This window comes from Dipteris shenzhenensis, chromosome 1, assembly GCF_047967505.1.
Source record: "Dipteris shenzhenensis isolate YYH24624 ecotype China chromosome 1, Dip_SZ_1.0, whole genome shotgun sequence".
NCBI classification, from domain to species: Eukaryota; Viridiplantae; Streptophyta; class Polypodiopsida; order Gleicheniales; family Dipteridaceae; genus Dipteris; species Dipteris shenzhenensis.
The window spans coordinates 38,308,696-38,335,036 of record NC_141596.1 but is presented as its reverse complement, the minus strand read 5'-3'; the positions used below and the strand labels follow the sequence as shown (position 1 = coordinate 38,335,036).

The following is a 26,341-nucleotide window of genomic DNA, read 5'->3' as shown; positions in this document are numbered from 1 at the left end:
ATGAAAAGATGCTTTGATGTGGTGTTCGTTGTTACAAAAGGAAAGAGAGCCTATCCTTGAATGGGCTAAGTTGTGGAACAACTAAAAGCCACTTTCATGCCATCGGGACATGAAGAGAACTTGTATAAGCAATTTGACAGTGAGATTTACAACCAGGTTTACAAAAATCTCTTTGGGTTACCCGAAAAGAGTGAGGAAGATAGAAGAAAAATAAATTAGCACCCACAAGTGTGGTATGAGGTTAAGATGTTCAACCCAACCACCCTTAGGGACTCACTAAACTGGATGAAATAGCTAATGGTTCCATGACTAACGAAGAAAAGAAAAGGCTAGTTAAGGAAGACACGTCTTTTCAATGTAAGAAACATAAGCTAGGGCATGGGCCATGTATGGCATAAATGTCCTTTTCTTTTGGCTAATCTACCATGACTATCAAACCAATAGTGAATGTTGTCCATTCAACCAACACCGTTTGGACCTCATGACCTTTCAAGGTGTATGGGTTTGTGAATAGATAGAGAAAAGATATATTCCTTATACGATGAACATGATAGAAATAGAACAATGAGGCAAAGACTATTCCATCTAAGCAATCCTCCATTTGGCAAATCCTCTATGACTAATCTTTACTCACTTCAATAACCTATTTGGACGAGAGTCGTTTTGTTACTGACCATTCGTTGAGAATATGTTTTAGGATATTGAACAAGTTAGAATGATGATATTTCAACAGCATTGTATACAAAAGAGGGATTCCAAGCATGAGTTGAGATTACTAGCATGAAGAATATATTTCATGTGACCATGACGATACGTTGACCAATTACGAAAAGAGATTGAAGAGATCCCGTGGTGATACTTTTGCATTTTTTAACATTTAACATCAAGAGAAACCGGGATTCGAAGATGGGATTGTATACCATCCGGAGAAGAGTACCCATGGAAAAAATAAGAGACATGTGTACAATGGATGAAAAAGAGTCCTTTAAGGATTTTCCACAAAAATTTGCAAATCATAAAGAGACGACGCAAATGCAAAAGTATAAAGAGAAATCATTCGCAAGAGAGAAAGGAAAGAGAAATCTCAAAAGAGATGAGAGAGATTTTGGAAGAGGTCTTTGTTCATCCAAGCAAAGAGGGGAGTGTCATGACGAGAAATGCCTATTTTGGAATTAATAGACATTAGAACATTAGTATATTATGAGCCACTTTGATGGTGCAACATGTGTTTGTATTTATGATGGACACTGACCGATATTGTTATGGATGTGGATCATCTAGTAGATAGGGCATGTCGAGCTGAAGCCATGCTTCATACAGCAACAAATTTGACATGTAACATTTATTTTATTGAAAAAGATGTGCACCACATGTCTAGGTCCTAGGGATAATAGGGAAGGCAAGGGTGCATTAGAGTGCATAAAATGGTAGGTACATGGGTCATAGGCTAAGGGTAGGTCTAAATGGGAAGATAGACCTTGAGTGATCACAAGGGACATTAATGAAGGGGTATCCCCCTTCATTTTGATATACATATCATTCTCTATGCATGTGCAATCTTTTCTCTCTCTTAGGTTGAACAGGAATAAGTACTCTCACAAGGGCACTCTTCCCTATTGGAGGGTCCAATCAGCATCAAGCTTCTGCATACATTGCACCCATTTAAATTTTGGAATTTCTGGTTCTTCACACTTGTCCTCTAGATGATTACCGTCACGATTAAAGCATGAGTAGGGAGACTACTATATTGTCCAAGACAACACAAAATCAGGTGGTCAAACAAGTAACATGTTTTCTTGCTGGCACTCACTTTTCACTTAAGACTTTTAAGCAGACTAAAGCCCAGCTCTGCTACTAAAATACTAAAAAGCACATGTACAATGAAACCATTGAACCAGTAAGCTCGGGAAACTCTTTCAAATTAACCAAAAATGACTCTTAAATGAGATGATCAGAATAAGAACTTCATTTGATATGCATCCACACAATACTTTCGACTACTATATTTACTGATTCACACGGATGGGAAGACCTGTACTTGAATCAAGCAGGTGATCTGTCAACAATAAGGGCCCTCTGCCTGGCCGAGTGCATATTATGTAATCAAGTTCCCCACGTGTCTTTGTGACATTATTTGTTTCTACGGCTTCTGCAGGCACAAAAGTCGTATCTAACCCTCCTGAAGGTATGAATCCCGTGTCACCCACGACATACCTAGCAATAAATCAAGTTAGAGAGTGGCCTTCCTTGTTGCATAAGATCAAAGCAAAAGACTAGATTGATAAATCAAGGTGAGACAATTTACCTTGACATTTCTGTCTCTTGAGGTGGAGGGAAATAGAATAGCAACCGCTGGAGCAATTGACCTGCAGCAATCTTGTTTGGAGCGAAAAGGACTGCGTTGGGTCCAGCATCGAAAGTATACGCAACCTACAGAAATTTCAAATAACCTGAGAATGAATCAAGAAGACCTTATGACTTCTCCCTCAAAAGGAGGAGATTATGACTTGTGTCCAAATGTATCACTGTTGACAGATTAAATCTATTTGGAAGATCTTTGAAGCAGTTCCCATAAGAAATTGGATCACGAGGCCACCATCTAGCAAAATCACCGACAAAATTACTTGCATCATCTACTAGTATGCCTATGTTATGTAGAGAAGAGAAAGGACCTGTGCATTCCCCTGTGCTTTGTTCCATCGCTCAACAAGGCCTATGATTCTGTGATCACAGTCGATAATCAGCCTTGTTAGCTGAATTTTATTCTGATTTCAAAGGTCCTCCATACAAAGCTTGCAGTCTTTTACTTAAACTCAATTTCTCATCTGTGTGAATCTCTCACATACATATCCACTTCACTACGGAAACAGCTATCCATTCATGGCCAAAAGCAAGGAGTTCTTCAAGAATAGCACATTTGCAGTAACACAACCAGACTAGTTCACACGGAGGACTTACAAGTTGAAGTTTGAAAAAATGTTTTACAAGATAACACCAGCCACTTGAAACTCTATAGTTGGAGTAGAGAGTGTGCCATGATAGAGTAAGGAGCACATTTAATGGCATAGCGCGGGGGGTGGGAAGGGAGTGTAAGGACCCGGAGTTTCCGGACTTAGTCTCCAAGTCGTGGCACCTTACGTCGGACCCGTTTCCGAGTCCCAACCTCCCTTAACATTACCACAATCCCCTTATGCGCAGCGTTAGCCAAACACGACCCCTGGCACGGGCCGTCCGACGAGTATCCCACTGCACCACGCCCCACTCGGCAAGCCCTTAGGCTTCACGGTCTTCGGTCTGCAGAATCAAACGGGTCACCAAGACCCCAGGAACGTCCACCGTGCAACGCCCTGATCAGGCCACGTTTTCTTCTTGGTTAACGGCCTTTACGTGAGTCGCCACGTTTGACCCCTTCGGGCTCACCTCGAGTCCCGGCTCGGTACCCCAACAGTTCACGGTTTATACAATGGTATGGAGAACAAACATGGCCCTCACCGTTCCCCACTCACTTTACATACACTCCACAACACAAAGGACCTACAATTTTTACATCTACTCAAAGAAAACACAGTTTAAACAATCCTTTATACTTTTAGGTTAGCTCCCCATATCCTCCTTTATATCACTCTACTCACACACAAGTTTGTGCAAAATATCATGAGACCGCAGAATGGCATTATTCTAACATCTCTTTCAATCAAAGATTTATGTCTATAATATAGTCCTCTGAACTTTTCAGACTTTATTCGTGACATGCCTTGGTCAATAGGTCTGCTAACTGATGATAATCAGAGAACCACTAGATAGATTGAACTCTCTCTTTTCAGTTTGATGCCAAATGGAATGATAGAAGATATCCACCTACTATGCCTTTCCATGATCGTTTGGATTCTTTGGTAAAGCATTTGTGCTCATGTTAAGATTGTCGTAGTTTCCCCTTTGATTGATCCAAGCTCACCTAGAAGCCCTCTCAACCATAGTGCTCCAAATGCACATTTGCATGAAGAAATCTACCCTGCTTCTATTGTGACAAAGCAATGATGGCCTACTTCTTTCATGACCATGTTATAAAACACTGATTCAGCAAGACTGTATAACCAATGGTTCTCTTCCCCTTTTCCTCAAAACCAAGTGATTGTTGCATGTACAGACTAGAATATATCCAATCTTACAATCTCTATTGGGAAATATTCACTTAACATCTATTTGATAAATGCAAGTGACACATGCAATTGAATTTTTTCTTCAGTCCGATGAATCATGCAAAAGTTCCCTCAGAATATACTGCTGAGAGTAACCTTTGCAACCAAGCTTACTTTGCATCTTTTAATTGTTCCAACTCCATTGAGTTTGACTGTATAAACCCATCTGTAACCACCAATATTGCTATCTAAAGGTCACTTCTATAAGTACCCCATGACTTTGTTCTTTAATTTGTACCCAATATTCTAACTTGATAATTTAAGTCCATCATAATTGAACAATTTACTTTTCATTTTATCAAAAATAACCTTGGTGTCTTGATCAACAATTCCTAAATATATAGTACAATCTCTTTTCAAGTTGTTCATTCTGACAAGCAATAGTATTCATCTGATTTAGATTAAGGTAACTCTCTCACATATGCTACTCCTCCATTAACTCTTCTCGAGACTAGTTGACATCCATTGTCACTACTAAAACCAAGTATGGAACCATACGTATGGCACATACCATCTTGGTTATTTAGTTATTTATCCGTACACAAACCATCTTGGTTATTTACTTTTTTATTTATTCGTACGCGTACCAATTTGCATGGTACGCATAGCAGTACTACCTTGACTGAAAATAACTTTGGTGTCATGCATGCAATATGACCCTCTTTCAGACAGTTGTAGCATAGCATATTTGGCTCCTGCTTATTTATTTATTTATTTATTCGTACATGTACCATCCCGCATCGTCCACATACAAGAACTACCTTGACTGAAAATAACTTTTGTGTCATGCATACTTTTACAATTGGTCTTGCTGAGCTGGAATTTTTCCTCTATGTTTGCAACTGACAGGCCTTAAGGGCTTAAAGCTTTGTGAGCTGAGGCGTTTGAGCCTCGTACTCACCTAGGGGGTAGAGCTTCAAAGTCCCCCCTTTCTCCCCCTAACAGCTACTCTCCCTCACTACCTAAAATGGCAAGCTTTATTCATGAAAGGACAAAGAGGGAAGGAAGGTCTCGAGGTCTCAAGTTCTCTAAGCTCTAATACAGCTTAAAATTAAGGGATAAGGTGACAATGTACAGCACACACTCTCCACACAATGCACATGGCCTATAAGTCTCTTTTTTTGTGTGTATACTTTGTCTCATAGGTGTTAGAAATCAACTAAACAGAGGGTACGCACAGCGGAAGACTGATAGAATAGCCCAGGAGCTCACACAGTGGTGGTGTGGGTGGAATCCCAAGCTTTCTTACCTAATATATGTGCAGATCAGCAAATAGACAATGCTCAAGAGAGATATAGGATCAACAAAATAATTCCGTCCAATGGACACATACAACAGAGGGCCAATGTCCCACCAGATCGTGGTCCTTTGTCCTCACCAAAAGATGCTGTCTTACTACGTCCGAGACAATCCTAGATCCTACGTCCGAGACACTCCTAGATCCTGAGTCCGCATGCTCCCTGATGAGCGTATGTTGACTTAAGCCTCTGTGTCTGATCCCCTACACCTTGCTGCCTTGAGTGTCAGCCTAGGTGTGCAGCCCTTCTTCAAGCTCTTTGACTGCAGTACATAGCCTGCTTGGACCTCCAAACTATAGGCCCCAACATGCGGCTCCCCTGCGCCAAACCTATTCCCTGAAGGCTGCCCTGGTGAATGCCAAAATGAGGCCTTGGGCCCCACCTTTTTTAGGGCTGGGATGCCCCCAAAATAACTGTACCACCTCTGTCAAGAGACCAATCATCCACATTAAATCTGTCAATCCATGCATGGATAGGCATCTGCAATCTCCTCTTCGACCAAGAAAACAGGAGAGAATGTGGCTGAGTGTGAAAAGCATCATCATGCCAAGCATCCCTGCCACTATACTGACTTGTATGCTTCATCAAATACTAGACCCTTTGAATGTTTGGCCTTTTCCTTTTGAGAAGATGAGACACAAACCCCTGACAATACCACAAACCCATAAACCACACAATACTCATCACTTCCTATTAGAAAGAGGCTAAGGAGGAGGAGGGAGAGGTGAGGATGGAGCCCATCCAGCAAACCCATGGACCGAGAGCCCAATGAAACTTATACATGTATAGTCTCACATCATAAACCATCATGTTTTCTACCTCAACTATCAAACATGTGGCCAAGATCTCCTTGATTCTCGTGAGTTATAAGCCATCTAGGAAAGAGATTCACATTGATGCATATACAAGATGAGCCGTAGCCACGTGTGTATGAGCTTGTCATAGGCAAGAATTACTATGTAAAAAAGGGCTTTGCTGGAGAAGAAGATGAGGAATAGAATCATTGAAGGGAAGCTTATGAGAGGGGACGAAAGAGTCGAGGCGGGGGGGGCCAAGACATCTCTCACGCTGACCGGGGGCCATGGTCTCCTTGGTCTATGTATCTAATGGGCCATATCAAGAGTAACACCCCGTCTCAGTCAGTCCCCTCTGAGGAGAGCTGAGATAGGCTGAACCTCCATAGTACGTGCTTTGGTCGTGCGTGGTCTCTGCCTCTCAAGCTCCGAGGCTCCGCGTCGTCTCTTCCCATTGATCCACTCTATCCTCATGTCGGAAACCTTCTCCTCCTCCACTTCGCTATATCCTAGGGCTGACTTGAAAGCGTAGAAATCCGTGACCTTTGTGCTCTGTCTATCCCAGCCTCCTGTGGTGCTGTCATCACCTATTGCCTAATCCACCTAATTAGGGTCTCTCTGTGTCACCGCATCTCGAGCAAGTAGAGGTCAACGCAAACTTGGTCATGAAATTGGATCAACCCAGAGAGTGGTCCAAAGCCAAGCCCCTCCTAAAAGAGGTAGGGGTGTGTCAAAGGCCTTTTGAAAATCTATAAATCATGCGTAGACTTTCTAGGAACTCGACTTTGACTCTTCTATGATGGCCCAAAGCGTGAAAATGTGATCAAGGTTAGAGTGCTGCCTCCAGAACTCGGCCTGTCCCAAAGCTCGTTGCCCCCGTGCCTCTATGTATAATCTAATCTCGCTCTCTAGAACCAATCCATAAATCTTGGCAAATGTGTGGCCAATCATGAGAGTGCGATAGTTCCCAATGTCCATTGGGTCCCTTGCTCTCTGCGTGCGTGCATGCGTGCGTGCGTGCGTGCGTGTGTGTGTGTGTGAGAGAGAGAGAGAGAGATGATATGATATGTGTGTGTGAGAGAGAGAGAAAGAGAGATGATATGATATGATTGTATTAAAGTCCTTTGGAGACCCTCAGTGGGAGTGGCCACTATTAAACTAAATAGTGGTCAATTACAACCGTTGAAATAAAATTCATGGTGCGAAAAAAAGACAAATCATCAAGGAGGATCAAAGAAAGTTTTTAAAGCCCAAATTGGCGTCTAGAGGAGGGCGTTGACGCCCTCCTATGGACACCAATTTGGGCTAAAAGAAAACTCACAAACTTTTCTAGGAATGTCCAAATATAGTCATGTTTAGTATCAAAACGATCGAAATACATCAAATGAGCTCACTTCTCTTATTAGTTTCACGAAATTCTATCTCTAATCTAATTATGTGCATGCTAACTCTCCTCTTGCACCTTTTTGGGCTAAAATTTTTGCCCAAAATGATCGGAAAAAAAGACAAATTATCGTGATAAAAAGGGTGAGAGAGAGAGAGACTAAAAAAAGGAATCAAAGCAAATTTTCTTAGCCCAAATTGGCGTCCAGAGGAGAGCTTCAGCGCCCTCCTTTAGATACCTGTTTTGGCTAACAAAAGTTTCACAACTTTTCCTACAAATATCCAAATTTTGATATCAAAACAATCGAAACACATTGAATGAGGGGGAAATAGAGAGATGTGACAGAGTTAGACATACACGAAGATAGAGGGTTTATAATAAGGACGAAGAGAGAAATTAGACAGAGAGGTTGTGTGTGTGTGTGTGTGTGTGTGTGTGTGTGTGTGTGTGTGTGAGAGAGAGAGAGAGAGAGAGAGAGAGAGACTATGGAACCTCAAGTGGATGAAACTGGGAAGCTATAAAAATGAAATGTAGGGCTTTTGTGTTTACAAATTGTGTACCATAAGCTTTTTGAGGATGAGAGAGAGAGAGAATAATGCATGAGAGAGGGGGTAGAGAGAGATGTGACAGAGTTAGACATAGATGGAGATAGAGGATTGCAATGAGGACAAGGAGGACGAAGAAGAGTAGTTTTTACGTGGCAGGAAAAATCTCAAGATGCCTCAAAGGCATATCCCACGATCCCAAGAGAGAAACAAAACAAACAGAATATTGTGTCTATGCATGAGTGTGCGTGTGTGTGTGTGTGTGTGTGTGTGTGTGTGTGTGTGTGTGTGTGTGTGAGACAATGGCTGATTGGCGGTCCATATCTCTTATGTCAGTCATTTACAAACTCATTGCCAAGATGATTTTCCTTAGGGTTCGATTTATCTTGAAGGCAGGACTTCATCCCAGGCAGTATGGGTTTGTTCCCAGAAGGCAGATTACTGACAATATCTCCAATGTTTTGCTTGCAATTGAGTATGCCAAATATTCTAAACAAGATGTTCTCATTCTGCAAGTGGACATTGCGAAAGCATTTGATACTGTCCATTGGGATTTTATTTCTCAGACTATGCATAAATTGGGATTTGGCCCTCGGCTGGTCCATGTTATTTACTGGTTGTATTCTCATGCCACTGCGCAGTGTCTGCTTGGTAGTGGGTTGTCAAGGACATGGACTATGACCCGTTCAGTGAGACAGAGATGCCCTCTTAGTTCGCTATTGTATGCCATTGCTACTCATCCGTTATTGTTGCATATGGACCATCTTGCAGATACTGGGCAGCTTCATGGCTTGCAAATTCCAGGTGCACAGCCGTTTCTTGCACAGGCATATGCTGATGATTCATATTTCATGCCCAGGAATTCTCAACGTGACCTCTCTCACTTGATGCATACTTTGAATGATTTTGGCATAGCTGCTGGACTGCATATCAACTTTCAGAAATTGAATCTTCTAGCATTGAAAGAAGCTTATTGGCATGCACTTCTCTAGCCAGGCCACATTATTTCTTCTCATACCATTGTGAGGCATTTAGGGTATCCCATTGGCTGGAATATTACCACTCAACAACAGCTTAAATGGGTGCTTCAAAAGATTAACAAGAAGCCGGAATACTGGCACTTGTCAACTTGGCCTCTACATGTTCGACTTCGGATAGTACAGTCTATTGTTATGGCAGATGTACAATTTTATTTGCCTCTTCTTCACTGGTCTTTTAAGCATTTGGCTTCCTATATGTCCCAGGCTATGGAGATATTTTGGAAAAGTAAATCTCACAAAAAGGCTTTGCGACTACTTCCCATGCAGTCTGTTTGTTCTCCTAAGACTCATGGGGGACTGAATATTCTCAATCTTCAGTTTCATATGTTGGCAAGAAAGAGCACTATGATTGCAGATTTTTTTCAGCAAAAACAGCCATGGGCTATTATGTTAGCAGCTATGTGTGGAAACATGAAGTCCCACGCATATGGGCATTGGATTACAGATCACTCGGAAGCAGTCATGACTACATTTCAAGGGAAAATTCCTGGCTGTCCTCTTTCTACCGCTTTAATTCATGATTGGAAGAGAATTCTCTCTTATGCTAAATGGTCAGGTGCTTCCTCCCATCATGGTAATTCTCTTCGTTTGGAAAGCATCCATTGGAGCAAGGTGTTTGAATCGCCTCTTGCTTTACAGGCACCTATTAAAGCATATAATCTTATGAAATTGGGCATTAGATTTGTCGGAGATGTGGTGGATCAACATGGTTATGTGCTTTCATTTCCACAAGCTTGCAGGACATTCCCCTTGGGTCTGCATCATAGGCCCATTTGGAGAATACTTACAACTATGTTGCAGCCATTTGTTCCTGTTCCTCTGCTGTTTGTACACGACAGATTACTCGACTGGAATCTGACTTCCTTGTCTCCTGCTACCTGTTCACTTTCAATGCATAATTTGACATCCTCGATGGTCTACAGATTTCTTCTTCCACCGCCATGGATTGATAAGCATGCCAACACTCTTTGGAATTTGGATAGGCCTTTATCTTGGTGGCAATCAAAACTCAAGAAAATTTGGAAAGCTAAATTGCCATTGAAACAGAGGCTTTTCTTTTGGAGATGTATAGTGGGAGCTTTTTCCATTGGGGTGAAATTGGAAGCACGTCGTATTGCTTCCTCTTCCTGCCCCCGTTGCTCTCATCACCGTGAGACAGTTCCCCATTTGTTCTGGTCTTGCCCGCACTCTCGGATATTGATCACTCATGTCTCTCATTTGCTGCGGCTTCGGTTTCCCTCTATCAGATTCGGGAAACTCTTCTGGATGTTTGGATGCTTCTCATCTCAGATGTCTCCATTCCTCCTTTTCTTTCACTGGGCTCGTTTTTGGGTACTATGGACTATTTGGACACAGAGATTGCATTTTAGGATGGGACAACGGTTTCCTCAATCATATGCTTTCTTCAGAATGTCCCTCAAGCAATCTTTATATGATAGTTATGCTGCGAGGGACTTGGATGCTACTAGCCTTGAAGTGTTTTCTCACTGTTTTTGAGTTCTTCCATTAGGCTCTCTTTTGGAGTCTAATGTCATGTACATTGATTTCATGTTAATTTTATAGTTACTGGTTTCACCAAAAAAAAAAATGTGTGTGTGTGTGTGTGTGTGTGTGTGTGTGTGTGTGTGAGAGAGAGAGAGAGAGAGATTATTGGAGCCATGAGTACATGTAATTGGGAAGCTATTAAAATGAAATGCAAGCCTTTTGTGTTTACAAACTACACACCATGAAGGTTTGATGAGGATGAGAGAGAGAGAGAGAGAGAGAGAGAGAGAGAGAGAATCTTTCTACATTGTGAGTATTTGCTGGGCTATTTTTGTGCTAGTCCAAGAACTTTGCTGCAGTGTTCATATTTCTTTTAGGTAGCGTCCAAAATTACGGGATGGCTGTTCCGATAGAGTCTTCAATTACATCTATTGTTCCCATGATTCTCCTAGATGTGTACGTATGCTCAATATTTTGAGAGAGAGAGAGAGAGAGAGAGAAGGGGGGGGGGGTGCAAGGAGCTCAAAGTAGATAAGGGATAGTAGTGAAGATGTCACATCAAAATGTACCCCACAATGGTGGACTTATAGAGTTTCCTCCATATCCGAATTTAGCCCTTTCTAGGCCAAAATGGCCCCTAGCCACATTAGATTATCCCCACTAACGTTTTGGCACTTATTACAATCATGCCTGAATGTTACAATCATTCCTAAATTAAAAAATACCCTTCTCAAAATTCAGAAGCCAAGGCTCCTTGCAGCAAAAAGGGTATACTCCATCATGCATGCCCCTGAGTCAAAAAGATAACTGATATAATTATCCTATGGCACCTCTTGAGTCATATGTGTGTGTGTTTGATTGCTGTAAAAACAAGCATAGGAAAGTAGCTTCTTCTCGTAGCAACCAGCCTTGCTTTAAATGTATTCCTTGGCTTGTTTGCTCTTCCCTCATGTTGGGAAAAGCCGAAAATCTTAATGGCAAACACCTCACACCCCACCCACCGCAATTATAGGATTTACTAACGACGTGTATTTGCCCACACTAAGGATGTAACCCACTCCAATAATCCTCACTTTAAAGGTACCTTCCCTTTCGATTACTAGGTCTAATAACCTTTTAAGGATATTCCCATCGTAAGACTATGTACAAGGCTAACTCCTACTGTCACCACAATGCAAATATCCTAAGTCAAAGTACAATTGACCATTTATTTGATCATAATTAAAGAGTTTTCCATTTGTGTTAATTATGGTCAAAGAGTTCTTTTAATGGTCACAGAATTGACTATGGTCAAAGATACTTGACTCTGGTCAAGTAAACCTGACTTCGGTCGGGGGAGACTTGGTTTATTACCAAGGGGGTTAACTACGGTTAACCAGAGAACCACAGAGCTGACTACGGTCAGAGAGTGATTACTTCGGTCAACGAGACTTGGCATGCACCAAGAGGGTTAACTATGGTTAACCAAGATGTGCCAACTTCGGTTAGAGAGTTGTGCCAACTTCGGTTGGAGAGACTTGACTATAATTAAGGCACCTCGACCCTTGGTTAAAGCCCCTTAATTATGATAAAGAGTGTTGACTTCGGTCAACCAGAGAATAAATATATACTTTTATATTTGTTATGTGTGCACATGTGTTCAATGGGGACACCCACCGTGACTAGAATTAGTCCACAATGTGTTATTTGCATGCAAAGCGCTAACAATTAATGGGTGCCATGGTGGTGCGCTTTAATTAATTGTTGCAAGTACTAGGAAGAGTTATTTTCCTAAGTGCTACGGGAGCCTAACAAGCATCTAGGAGGCGGCTCACGTGACCAAGTGCTTCGAGGACTCCAAAGTTGCCCTTAGTGGCATGTAATTAGGAAAGTAATGTAGAGTTTGACAAGTGGCTTGTTGCCAAAGAGCTCATGTAATTTCGTTCATGTTTTGGATTTTTGTATGAACAGCTTCCACGCTGAACGGATGTACTTGATTTCTCTCTGATGAATAAAAACCTTCGCGGTCCAGCCCGACGATTGTCTTGGGCCCTAGCGTTTCTGTTGAGAGAGAGAGAGAGAGGGAGAGAAATGAGAGTGTTTCTGCTGTCTTTTATGAGGAAGGTTTCATTAGAGAGGGAGAGAAATGAGAGTGTTTCTGCTGTCTTTTACAAGGAAGGTTTCGTTGGTATCAGAGCCTAGGCTCATAGCCTTTTAAGGCTATGATGATTCTAGCAAAGGGAAAGAAAGCAAAGACCCACCGTGACTACGTAAAGCACCGTGCAATGTATAGCCTGTTGGCGAATGCAAAGCGTGGTGATTAAATGTTTGCAGACGGAAAGCTCAGGTGGTGAGTGATTGGGTGTATGTGACAGTCCGTGAAGGTAACAAAGCGTGGTCACAAGGCGTTTGCAGGCGACGCGAGCGTCCTTTCCGAGAACTGGCTCTGGCGTTGGGAGATCACGGGGAGCTAAAGAGCCATCATACATTCCAAGCTTGGTGTGGTATCAAAGATAAACGAAACTCGAGCATCAAATCGGTGCTAGGCAGGCCAGAACTAGGCGAGACCATCGACGGACAACGCAGGCTCCATAAAGCTTCTGCTATACGACGCGTTGTGATGCGAAAGCTCCTACAGCTGGAACTCATCCAGGCGTGAATTGACGGAGAATAGATGAGCCAACTACGTTGAGCGCTGACGGGATTTCCAGGTTTTGTCGTCGATTCCTTGCGTAGGCACTAGGTGTTGCAGAAGAAAATACGGCGCTGGCGCGATGCCAACTAACCAGCCAAGGTCTCAAACCATAGGCTGATGTGGCAGACCTGACACGTGGCAGGGGTAGTCTTCACAGGTCAGCAGACACATGGCATACAGGTGACGTGGCAGCCACACGTACGAGCTGACGTGGCAGACACATGGATGTTGACGTGGCAGTGGAAGCTAATGCTGAAATGGCAGCACATGCAGGGTGACGACATGGCAGGACACGTGGCAGCCAGGTGGCAGACCTTGGTCAAAGCAACCCCTGTCAAGATTAACTACAATTAGTCAACCATGGTTTTGTTGACCTTAATTAAAGGTCCAGCCAATTTGATCTAACCAGACCAATCTGGTTAAGGGAACTCAATCCCACTCACTTAGACTCTGGTTAGAGTCTAGTCCAATTGACTAGACTGGTCCAGCTAACCACAATCTCAGTCTGGTTCAGTTAGCCAGATTCCAGTCTGGTTCAACTACTTCAGAATCTAGTTAATCTGGTTAGAGGTCTAGTTACAGACCAGAACCAGTCAGTCTGGTTAGAGTAACCAGTAGTTACCCATCTGGTTACTGTCCAAAAAAAAAAAAAAGTTGCAAGGACTGTTTCTGCTAGCAGTTTTCACCTATCTGAGAAAGCATTTACTGTCAGAAAAAGCAGAAACCAGAGAAAAATCAGAGATTTGCACAACTAAAGGGATGCATGCCTATGTGCTCAGGAAAAGGGAATCAGATGCATACTCAGTGCTTTTTGCAGTGGCCAAAAAAGGGGCAATATAGTTGTTGATGCCTTGGCAACTTTGTGGGTATATGCCTTGAGTTGACAGCCCGGTATTGGCATAGATTGTGAATGCCAGATACCTCTTGTTGAGGTAATTTTCCTCTTTGAAAAGCAAAGGTTGTGTGCATCAATTGCACACACAGTGTGTGTGAGAAACTTGCAGATCTCACACAAGTTGTAAGAAAATGTCTCAATCACCTATCCAAAGGGATTCACAAGATAGGGATGCACATCCAAGACAGAGAACTGTGCAGCAAAATCAGCAAGAATTTGAGCAGATGGTACGCACTCATATGCAAGAGATGGAAAATCTCAAAAAGGATCTAAGAGCTCAGCATTTGTTTCAAGCAAAAAATATGCCTGATGCAGCTTATGATGTGCCAATGCCAGAGGCACACTCTCCTGTACAGCCAGAGAAAGAGAGATCTCATAGGGGACGGTCTCATAGCAGGAATAGATCGAGGCATCATCACCGATCTCCCAATCCTTCACCGTCTACCTCGAGCTCGACTTCTGTATCTTCTTCTTTATCAGATAAACCATCCAGGAGAAGAAGGAAACACAAGACACAAGAAGTCTAGGAAGAGTAAGTCTTCTAGAGAGACCAAGGAATTCAAAGAGGGAGGTAAATCTGTCAAGTTTATGACCTATGATGGACAATATGGTCATACAGACAAAGCATTGCAGTTCATCAGGCAGTTTGATGCTACATTCGGTAAAGAAAAGTTTTCAAAATCCTCCAAGTTAAGAATGGTCAGTTTGCAGTTGACAGCGACAGCTAGTGCATGGTGGAGTGCACAGACCACAGATGGGTCAGCCCCAAAGAGGTGGAAGGACTTCAAGAAAGCCTTCTACCATCAATTTATGCCTAAACAGTTTAGAGATCATGTTCTTCAAGATTGGGACAGTTTGCATATGGATGCAGGAGATACAATGGATGTGTACAACCAAAAGTTTTGGGATGCTTATTTGCAGGTTGCACCTTTCAAAAAGATCTCCAAAGGAACCCAAATGAGAAAGTATAGAGCAAGTCTCAATCCAAGAATCCAGGCAGTAGTGAATGCTTTGGGGGCAAAGAACATTCAAGACCTTATGCATTCAGCTTCAGTAGCTAGTCTTGTGCCGTTACAAGATCCATCCACGGTACTATCCTTGCATGCAAGACGTGCTGAAAGAAAGAAAACTGATTTTTTAAAATCAGAAAAGAGTATCCCAAGGTTGAAAAGAAAGGGTTTCAGCCTCAGAAGCCGAGGGATACTCAGTTTTCAAAGTCATATAAAGGCAAATCCCCATTCACTCATGAACAGATAGCTGAATTTCGCAGAGACGGGAAATGCTTTAAATGTGGGAAAGAGGGGCATATAGCTACCCAGTGCCTTGAGAAGCCTTCGGGTTCTAAGGAGCAAAAAAAGCCACAAGTACCACCGAGGCCGATGGTGGGAGCAGTCCCAGATGTTTTGGGAAGTACCTCAGACCCAAAGGAAAAAGAGCTTCTGCTATCATGGGGAAAGATAAGAGATCAGCAAGCATCAATCCTATTTGATCCAGGGTCTACAGACAATTTCATATCTGAAGATTTAGCCTTGAGATTAGGGATAAAAACTGAAGAGCTAGACAGAGCTCTTGATGCTGATCAAATGTTCCAAGGGAATCCAATGCAAGTTACTCCTTTGATTGGAAAGCTTCGTGTCCATGTGCAGAGCTATGTAGATCAGGAGGGCTTCTTAATTTCTCCTCTCAAGCAACATGATGTTGTACTTGGTACACCGTGGTTCCATCGAAAGAAAGTAACGATAGAATACCCTGAGAGGGTGCTGAGTTTTATCCATAGGGGGGAAAACCGGTGTTTAGTTGCCATGAATAAAGGGGAGACTATCCCCATTGTATCTGATGTTACATGTGGTAAAGCAATAAAGTCTGCAATTTCTGCATACATGGTTTTTGTAAAAGAAAAAGAGAATGATAGGCATGCTGAAATGAATGATGCAGACAAAGATAAATTTCAATTTCTTGTAAACTTTACAGATTGCTTTTCCGATGCTTGCCAGGGGAGTTATCCCCAGATAGAGTTAATGCCTGGTAGTGAGCCACCAAATAGACCACCTTATAGAGTCAGTGACTCAGAGAGAGGAGATTATGGCTCAGGTGCAGGACTTGCTGTCCAAAGGATTGATTCAGCCCAGCTCGTCTCCTTTTTGCTCACCAGTACTTCTAGTACAGAAGAAAGATGGTTCTTTTCGAATGTGCACTGATTATTGTGCATTGAATAAGATGACCATCAAAAATAGATTTCCGATACCACGCATAGATGATGTGCTTGACCAGCTCAAAGGAGTAACAGTTTTCAGCAGGATAGACTTGAAGAGTGGCTATCATCAACAAGATGTGCATAAGACAGCTTTTCGCACTACATTCGGGTTGTATGAATACTTAGTGATGCCTTTTGGTTGACAAATGCTCCAGCCACATTCAATAGAATGATGGATCGCATCTTCCAAAAGTACAGGCATTTCACATGTACTTTCTTTTTTCATTGGAGGGTCCTTCTCTGATTCTCACTGATAGTCAAAGTACTAAAGCAATGGCAAAGAATCCTGTGTTCCATGCTCGCACGAAGCACATTGAGGTTCACTATCACTATGTCAGAGAGAAGTTGCATGCAGGAGAGATCAGTATGATCTATGTGTCAACACATGACAATGTTGCAGACATCTTCACCAAAGCACTTCCATGTGAAAAGTTTAAGGCATTTCGCAGTGCCCTGAACTTACCTCCTTTTGGTGATTGATCATTTCCTTGTACATGACATTGGCACTGCAGGGGGGTGTTAGAATTATTATTATAATTCAGCAGTGACCAATGTAATGTAATGAGTAGGTTAGGGGCACTTTTCCCTCATTTAGAGGTTTTTTCCCGTAACCACAGTTAGTTCACTAACTACGGTTAGTGAAGGATAAGGTTTTGTCACTTAGACAAAACCCATCCCACTTCTTGTATTAGTCACTTCTTCTATTGCAAGCACTTCATTCAGCTCTCTTGCTCTCACACTCTCTCTCTTTGTAACAGCTTTGTATGGGCTGAAACAAGCCCCACAAGCATGGTATGCAAAAATTGATGCCTTTCTAACCAACAAGGGGCTGCACAATAGTCCAACTGAGAGCACCCTCTACATCAAGAAGGATGGGGGGGATATTTTAGTCATCATTCTTTATGTAGATGACATGCTGCTCACTAGATCAAATGAGGAAGTAATTGCAGATTTCAAAGTCCAATTGAAAGCTACATTTGATATGTCAGACTTGGGCTTGTTACATTTCTTTTTGGGGATCCACTTTATTCAAGAGAAATGTGGCATTGTTATGTCTCAGTCCAAGTATGTTCAAAAGCTCTTGGACAGATTCAACATGCATGATTGCAAGCTTATGTCCACTCCACCATAAACTCCATCATGCATAGCAGGGACTAGCTACTATGACATCCCCACTGACATCATCAGCGCCCAACAGTGGGTGTAGACCATAGTATAAAAATATGCTCTCACACATACAAATCCACACACCCACACATACTTGAGCATCCATGTATACTAAGTCTTCGTACTGAGTTTCTGTTGGCACTCCGGAGGTGAAGCGCAGACTCAAGAAGGCTAGCACTAAAGGAGAAGGCTAATCAAAAGGTAGTCCAAAATCTCTTCATTCAAGCTACAACTGCTTGTGAAGTCTAAACATTTTCATTTTAATCTCTCCCCAACGAGCATATCTAAATCTAAATCTAGCTGATAGGGCAACGCACCATTTAAGATAAATGAAAGAATTATCACAATACCAACAGGCCGCAACTTGGACGAAAACTTCACAAGGTGAAATTTGCATGTCCGCTAATACGGCAAAAGCATATACCTAGATGAATCAAGGAACATTCCCAAACTCATTCTCTAAAAACACAACATAGTGCAGTTTCAATCTCATGATAGTCACTCACAAGGTTGAAACCCATAAACTCCATCATGCATAGCAGGGACTAGCTACTATGACATCCCCACTGATGTCATCAGCACCCAACAGTGGGTGTAGACCATAGTATAAAAATATGCTCTCACACATACAAATCCACACACCCACACATACTTGAGCATCCATTTATACAAAGTCTTTGTACTAAGTTTCTGTCGGCACTCCGGAGGTGAAGGGCAGACTCAGCCATGACGAAGGCTAGCACTAAAGGAGAAGGCTAATCAAAAGGTAGTCTGAAATCTCTTCATTCAAGCTACAACTGCTTTGTCAAGTCTAAACATTTTCATTTTAGTCTCTCCCCAACGAGCATATCTAAATCCATGGGAGTCACAGCTACTTTACAATTTTCCATCTCAAAGCATTTGAGCAGTTCCCTGCAATACCTCTCTTGTGAAATAAAGATACTGCTCTTTCCCTGCTTCACCTCAATCCCAAGAAAGTAGTGAAGTATGCCTAAGTCAATCATCTCGAAGTCCTCCATAAGAAGTCTCTTGACCTGAGCAATCTTCTTCGTACGATCCCCAGTAATGATGAGGTCATCCACATATAGAATCAATACCAGCCACAAATCCCCCTCTGTGTCGAGATAGAGATTTGCCTCTCTGTCGTTGGGAAGAGACTAAAATGAAAATGTTTAGACTTCACAAGCAGTTGTAGCTTCAATGAAGAGATTTCGGACTACCTTTTGATTAGCCTTCTCCTTTAGTGCTAGCCTTCGTCATGGTTGAGTCTGCCCTTCACCTCCGGAGTGTCGACAGAAACTCAGTATGAAGACTTTGTATAAATGGATGCTCAAGTATGTGTGGGTGTATCGATTTGTATGTGTGAGAGCATATTTTTATACTATGGTCTACACCCACTGTTGGGCGCTAATGACGTCAGTGGGGATGTCATAGTAGCTAGTCCCTGCTATGCATGATGGAGGTGATAACCAGTGACTATCATGAGATTGAAACTGCACTATGTTGTGTTTTTAGAGGATAAGTTTGGAAATGTTCCTGGATTCATCTAGGTATATGCTTCTGCCGTATTAGCAGACATGCAAATTTCACCTTGTGAAGTTTTCGTCCAAGTTGCGGCCTGTTGGTATTGTGATAATTCTTTCTATCTTTAATGGTGTGTTGCCCTATCAGCTGATCCATCTCAACCAGTTGTTTCATCACTATATCGATGCTTGGTGGGGAGTTTGCTTTACCTCACCAATACTCAACCAGACATTTCCTTCGCAGTTGGATTGCTCTGTCAGTTCTCCGCCACACCTAAGAAGGCTCATTGGGACGTAAGTATGAGGGTGCTAAGGTACTTGAAGGGTACCTGCACCTACAGCATCACTCATACAAGAGGCATTGAATTGGGAGGTTTCTGTGATAGTGATTGGGCAGGTGACATTGATACCCAGAGATCGACCTCTGGATATTATTTCTTACTTTCATCACGAGCCATGTCATGGCTGAGTAAGAAAAAACCTAATGTCGCCCTTTCATCTACAGAGATAGAGTACAAGGTTGCCTGTACAGCGGCATATGAAGCATTGTGGCTCAGGTGGATCTTGGAGGACATGAATGTGGCCCAAGAAGATGTGACTGCAATTATGTGCAACAACCAAAGTTGCATAGCGATCACCAACAACCCCGTGTTTCACACACGGACGAAACACATCGAGGTCCACTACCACTTTGTTCGAGAACTCATCGACGAAGAAGTCGTAGAGTTGATATACTACCCAACCACCAACATCTCAGATGTCTTCACGCAGACGCTTCCCAGGGAGCAATTGGAACACCTCATTCGACGCATGGGGATCGGCCCACAGCTGTGACATTGAGAGGGGGTGTTAGAAGGTCACTACCCCACCTGTGAGCCCCCGATTTGAGGGGACAAACCTACCTGGCAGGGAACCCGCACTGCAGTAGCAAGGTGGTGCGGCATCCTAGGCGCCTCCTGACCTACACACAAGCGGGTTGGGAGCTGCAACAGCAGCCCATAAGCGGGGCTTATGGGCCCTTCAATAGGCCTGGCCCAAGCCGACCTGATTGGCCAGCAAAGGCCAACCAGTCTGGTCAGTCGGTGCATTGGGCAGGAAGCCAACTCCCTGGTCGGCAAGATTGAGGGGGCCTAGCCCCTCCTATAAAAGCCCCCCTTCCCGCCTCATTCCTCATCACCTGCACTTACAGCCTTGCACACAAGCAAGCGGACACGGAGAGGAATAGGCTCAGCATCATTGACAACATCTCGGGCTGTTTGTACATGCTCATCCTTGAGCTTTTGTTGCCCACGATTGTGGAGGAATATATCTGAGTTTTGTCCTATCTCTCTTTCAGTTTTTCTGAGTGTTGTATGAGCTAGATAGGAAGTGAGGTGTGAGTGATTCTATCCTCTATTTCCAACACTTTGAACTTGTAGTGATGATAACAAGTTAAGAATACAATGTTAGGCACATCCTGTGGTTTAATCCCAAAGATTTGGGATTAACTTTAACACAAAACTTGGCTCCTTGAAAGAGGCATCGCAAACTTGTGTTGGAATAGAATAGGTCACCTCCCCACTTGTGAGCCCCCATATAAGGAGTGCATCAGGGGGATGGAGCATAGTTTGATAGGATTAGGCATGGGGCTGCCACATAGGCAGCACATGAGCTGTCATGTGGGCAGCAGAGAGAATGTGGAAGTACCTAACAGAGGAGATCCACCATGGAGGGCAGATCTAGATCCAGATGTTGTGCATACATGGAGAGGATAGAAATGCACCGGGAAAAGGGGTTCAGCAAAGATTTTGGACCCTATATGTAGGTTTGGGGCAAAGGATAAAGGGTGGGACTGACTGGGCCAATGGATGGAAACCATGTGGCCAGGCAGGCCCAATCAAAGAAAGCAACTGAGCACTTGGGGGCTATTTATAGCCCTCTCCCTCTGATCGGCTGGTAGGGGCAGTAAAAGTCGGCCAAGCAGGTCGGCTTTTGGGCAGGGGCTCCAGCCCTATAAAAGGTGGCCCAATGGGCCTCATTACCTGGAGCAGCAAACCAAGAGCAAGAAGGAGGAACATCCTTGGGCCTATACACAGGAGGTGAAAGAGACCTATAGAGAGCTATAGACTTCGCTCAAGGTGCTGCCCACCTAGGCTGAGTTACCAAATAGCAAGGTGGAGGAGATCCTTTGAACGGAGAGTCTACATACGCTCAGTGGAGCACAAGGGCTCAAAGATCTAGAGGTGCCAGGCATATAATCCGGGCATCTTTTCGGTATTGTATCTTGTCCAACTTGTGGATGGACGGAAATATATAAGAGTTGCGTCTATATTGTCTATGAGCACAATCTATTTGCTAGTTTGCACACACATGAATGGTTTTGAAACGCCTAGCAAAATCAAGAAACATTTGTTGTGACACTGATTCCATAGTGAAACACTTCCGCATGTAATTCCTAAGCTAATCTATCAGTCTTCCGCTACGGGATACCCTCTGGTGGGATTTCATTTTCTAACATGGTATTAAAGTCCTAACAGAAGTTCTCGAGAAGTGGAGCTTGAAGGCAAGGACCTTTCTTAAAGACTACCTTGATTCACTGCTCGAAGGAATTAGCTTTAGTGTCTGAAGGATTGTACCCAGGAGGGGGCCTCAGGTTCAAGCAGACATCTGAAGGATTGCACCCAAGTGGGACACTGAGGTTCAAACAAGGGTACAACACTCTTTACCTCTTTCAGTTCATTAACATGGCCAATAGATACCAGATCCCAAATTTTAGAGAGTCAGGCAAGCTCAACGAGACCAACTACCCCTTGTAGAAAATGAAGATTCGGAGCCACTTAGAGTAGAGGGAGTCGTTGGGGATTCTAACGGGATGATACCTCACGCCACCGTAACTACTCTAGCCACATCATCCTTGGCAGTGGTGACAACGCCAACAAACCCTGTATTAGTAAGGGCATGGCATATCCGAGATGTGAAAGCCTTGGCTATCATTGTGGGTACGATGGCTAACATGGTGCTGCCACATATTTCGATGGCGAGCATTTCTTTCGAGGCCTGCACGACATTGAGGGATATGTATGAACTCGACAATGAGGCAAGAATCTTGGACCTCAAGACAAGGTTGTACGGCACGAGGATGGATGAAGGACGCAGGAACACATACCAAGATGAAGGTGGTGCGGGATCAACTGGCGGCAATTGGTCAAAGGACGAGCTCGACTAGGATGGCAAGGCTCTTGTTGGGAATGCTCCCCCGGAGCTATGGTACTATATATACCTAGATGAATCCAGGAACATTCCCAAACTCATCCTCTAAAAACACAACATAGTGCAGTTTCAATCTCATAATAGTCACTCACAAGGTTGAAAACCATAAACTCCATCATGCATAGCAAGGACTAGCTACTATGACATCCTCACTGACGTCATCAGCACCCAACAGTGAGTGGAGACCATAGTATAAAAATATGCTCTCACACATACAAATCCACACACCCACACATACTTGAGCATCCATTTATACAAGTACTAGTAGTTTTGTGACTACGATGACTGCACGCATATGGCGACGCTAGTGACTTTTGAGGAACAAGTTCCATTACTGCTGCAGCAAGAAGCTTGGGAAAAGAATTACGATGGTACGGATAAGGATGACAAGGCCCTGATAGCTCAGGATAGGAGCACAAGCAAGAGTAAGGGCAACCCTGGTAAAGGCAACCCCAAATATGACGACAAAGCGGACTCTTCAGATGAAGAGAACAAGAAGAAGAGAAAGGAGAGGAAGTGCTTCTACTATGATGAGCCATGACATTTTGTGAAAGATTGCAGAAAGAAGAAGGGTGCCAACCCAGAGTCAGAGAAGTCAACTCAAGTGGCGGGGAGAACTTTTCCTGGTGGCCACTCCGTGTGCTGCTGAGATCAAATATGTAGACCCCTATGTGACTGTCACAATGTCAGACATTGAGGATTGGTCAAAAGAGGAGTCAAGATCAATTGTGAAGGTGATAAACAATGACAAGTGCCTAGAGTCACCTTGCTGCTTGGCTCGTGTTATTCGATAGGACATGAAGACTCGAGGTCAGACGGTGGTTGTGACTTAGAGGGGGACAACGATACAAAACTACAGCTAGAGCTTGATGGTCCAGGTAATCTGGATTCTACAGAGCGCAAGTTCAGAGGCAGGTTTGTGACTGAAGGTGATGGTGCCATTAGGTGCTGCCAAGTATGGACCTGCATACCAGACTGCTGTGCAAAAACAGGACCCGACCTGGCGGAGCAAGAGCCACTAGTTGAAAACCCAAGAGAAGACTATGACCACCCCAAAGTGTTCCAGAGAACTACGATATGAGAGCTCCCGGAGCATCTTCATCGACGGATTGGGATTGGGCCAAAATGGGTCGGGGAGAGGGGGTGTTGGAATAGATAGGTCACCTCCCCACTTGTGAGCCCCCATATGAGGAGTGCATCGGGGGGGTGGACTATAGGTTGATAGAATTCAGAATTTTGGCATGGGGCTGCCACATGGGCAGCACATGAGCTGTCATGTGGGCAGCAGAGAGAATGTGGAAGTACCTAGCAGAGGAGATCCACCATGGAGGGTAGATCTAGATCCAGATGCTGTCCATACATGAAGAGGCCAGAAATGCACAGGGAAAACAGGTTCAGCAAAGGTTTTGGACCCTATGGGCAGGTTTGGAGGGTGGGACTGCCTAGACCAATGGATGGAAGCCATGTGGCCAGGTAGGGCCAATCAAAGCAAGCAACTGAGCTCCAGGAGGGCTATTTACACCCTCCCCCTCCAGTCGGCTGGTAGGAGCAGTAAAAGTCGGCCAAGTAGGTCGGTTTTTTGGCAGGGGCTCCAGCCCTATAAAAGGTGGCCCTAGGGCCTCAGTACCTCATCACTTGGAGCAGCAAACCAGAGCAGGAAGGAGCAGCAAGAGGACCATCCCTGGGCGTATACACAGAGGGCTGCGGACTTAGCTCAAGGTGCTGCCCACGTAAGCTGAGTTTCCACACACAAAGGTGGAAGAGATCCTTTGGACAGAGAATCTACATACGCTCAGTGGAGCATGCAAGCTCAGAGATCTAAAGCTGCCAAGCATATAGTAGGAGAACCTTTTGGTATTGTATCTTGTACAGTTTGTGGACGGACGTAAATACATAGAGTTGCTTCTGTATTGTCTTTGAGCACAATCTATTCGCTAGTCTGCACACACATGAATGGTTGTGAAGTATACACATGTTGATGAGACTTGATTCCGTAGTGAAACACTTCCGCCTGTAATTCCTGGGTTAATCTATCAGTCTTCCGCTGTGGTATACCCTCTGGTGGGATTTCACTTTCTAACAACTTGTTCTTCATTGCAGCCTCATTTTGAACCCTTTGCCATCGAGACAGGCATCAATCTGATCCTTCCACTCCCACCACAGCACCAGCAAAAATAAGAAATAAAAAAGCTTCGATTTCAATATGCACACATTTGGAAGAAAACCTAACATCCACCATTGTTGCAACCTTTGTACTCAAAACACTGACCCTTCCCAAAGCAACATGGAATGATCTAAACAATTGAGGGGTACGGAAGGTGGAAGAAAATCATTCCAACAATGATTCAAGAAGATAGGGGCTGTGTGACTAATTCAACCAAGAATGGACTCAGGAAACTTACCTTCGAGAAGTGTCATTCATATAGAATATTGGAGGAGAAGTGTCCAAGCATGTGGCATGAAATTGATTGCTGTCTGCACAGCAGATGCGAGCAAATGCTGCAAAATCATGATGTTTGATTGCATCTTCCATGTCCACAATAAGTTTGGGGACCAGCTCCTGGATAATTTTCTTCTAGAAATCAGCCTCGAGCTCAGTTTTGTTATCATCTAAGGCTTTGTACAAACCCTTAGAAATTTACTTGTGAGACCAGGATATGACACTTACACATAGATAAAGAGAAGGCCTACCTTAGCCCTGTGATGTAAAAGCTTACTAGTGCAAACGCTTTCTTGCATGCCAGCTGTACTGCTGGTTTCTTTCTGACGAGAACTTACCTGTTTAAGCACACAAAAAAAAGATCCAGCCATGTCAGTACTTCATACAACTACTACAACCCTGTCTATCAGGGGACAACCCTGAAATGAAGCAGCAATTCTCTTAGATTTCAGCAGTATACAAATATCAAAGCGTCTTGTTAATTATCTATCAGAGGCACCCAAGCACACCATGCTTCTCAGAGTTAATAGCCTATCGAAGGCACCCACGCACACCATGTTTGTCAGTTTACACACCACTGCAATAATGACCACAAGATCTTCCCAATGCTTCTCATCAGCAAGCTGAACTGCAATGCTGTCCTTGCCTTCATCGTCCTGCTTTCCCAATAACAACAAGAAGAGTCAGTACTTATGGCAACTTACTAGTGTAAGTCAAAATCCCACAAGTCCAAACAAACAAACTTTGGGACAACTTAAAACGAGGAATTACCTTTCCCATTATCCACTTTACAAATCCACCATAAAGACTGCGGCATGCACTTCCAGAGCCAACCCTGCAAGAACCCATATGCAAGTGTTTTCCTGTCAACAACCTAACTTCTTTCTGATCGGAATATAGGCACAAAGGGCCTACCTGTAAGTTAAATTTTGAACTAGAGGACAGGCAAGCCTCAATAACTCTTTCTACAACATCCATCAAAGTGCTTACAAACAAGTAATGTATTATTTGTGCTTGATAGATTAAACCTGCTTGCCTTCAAACCTTCATATCAAACTGATGGCACATTACAAATGCATCCTCCCAATGGCAGGCGCATTCTAGATAAAGAAGTGAAAACAAACATACTTCCCACTAGAAGTTCCATTATTAATTTAAACAAAGATATCTGTATACTATAATACATCTACTAGAGAGAGAGAAGAAAAAAAGAAAAAACGAAAAGAGAGATTTATTGATTTCTGTAAGCAGCCAAACAACCTATGAGACCATAAGACATATAAAGCATGTGAACCAAACACTGAACTGAGTTTCAGCATATACATATAGCTAGATTCTAATATAAAAATATGTCAAGGGCTTAGCTCTAATGGAAGTAATCCCCGTTTGTTGCA

The 26,341-nt window shown here is 43.3% G+C and overlaps 1 protein-coding gene across 1 annotated transcript in view; it reads right to left on the bottom strand.

Annotated features, from left to right (window-relative positions):
- Positions 1–1,908: 1,908 nt before the first annotated feature.
- The window catches only part of LOC147905791 (diphosphomevalonate decarboxylase MVD2, peroxisomal-like), a 38,409-nt gene continuing 13,976 nt past the window's right edge, over positions 1,909–26,341 (bottom strand). The window contains exons 4-10 of the mRNA XM_087381788.1: positions 25,719–25,782; positions 25,523–25,603; positions 25,199–25,285; positions 24,910–25,067; positions 2,673–2,721; positions 2,306–2,430; positions 1,909–2,214 (exon numbers count right to left, since the gene is read on the bottom strand). Coding sequence (XP_087237914.1) covers positions 2,007–2,214; positions 2,306–2,430; positions 2,673–2,721; positions 24,910–25,067; positions 25,199–25,285; positions 25,523–25,603; positions 25,719–25,782 — 772 coding nt within the window. The 3' untranslated portion in view covers positions 1,909–2,006. The remainder of the gene's footprint in view (positions 2,215–2,305; positions 2,431–2,672; positions 2,722–24,909; positions 25,068–25,198; positions 25,286–25,522; positions 25,604–25,718; positions 25,783–26,341) is intronic.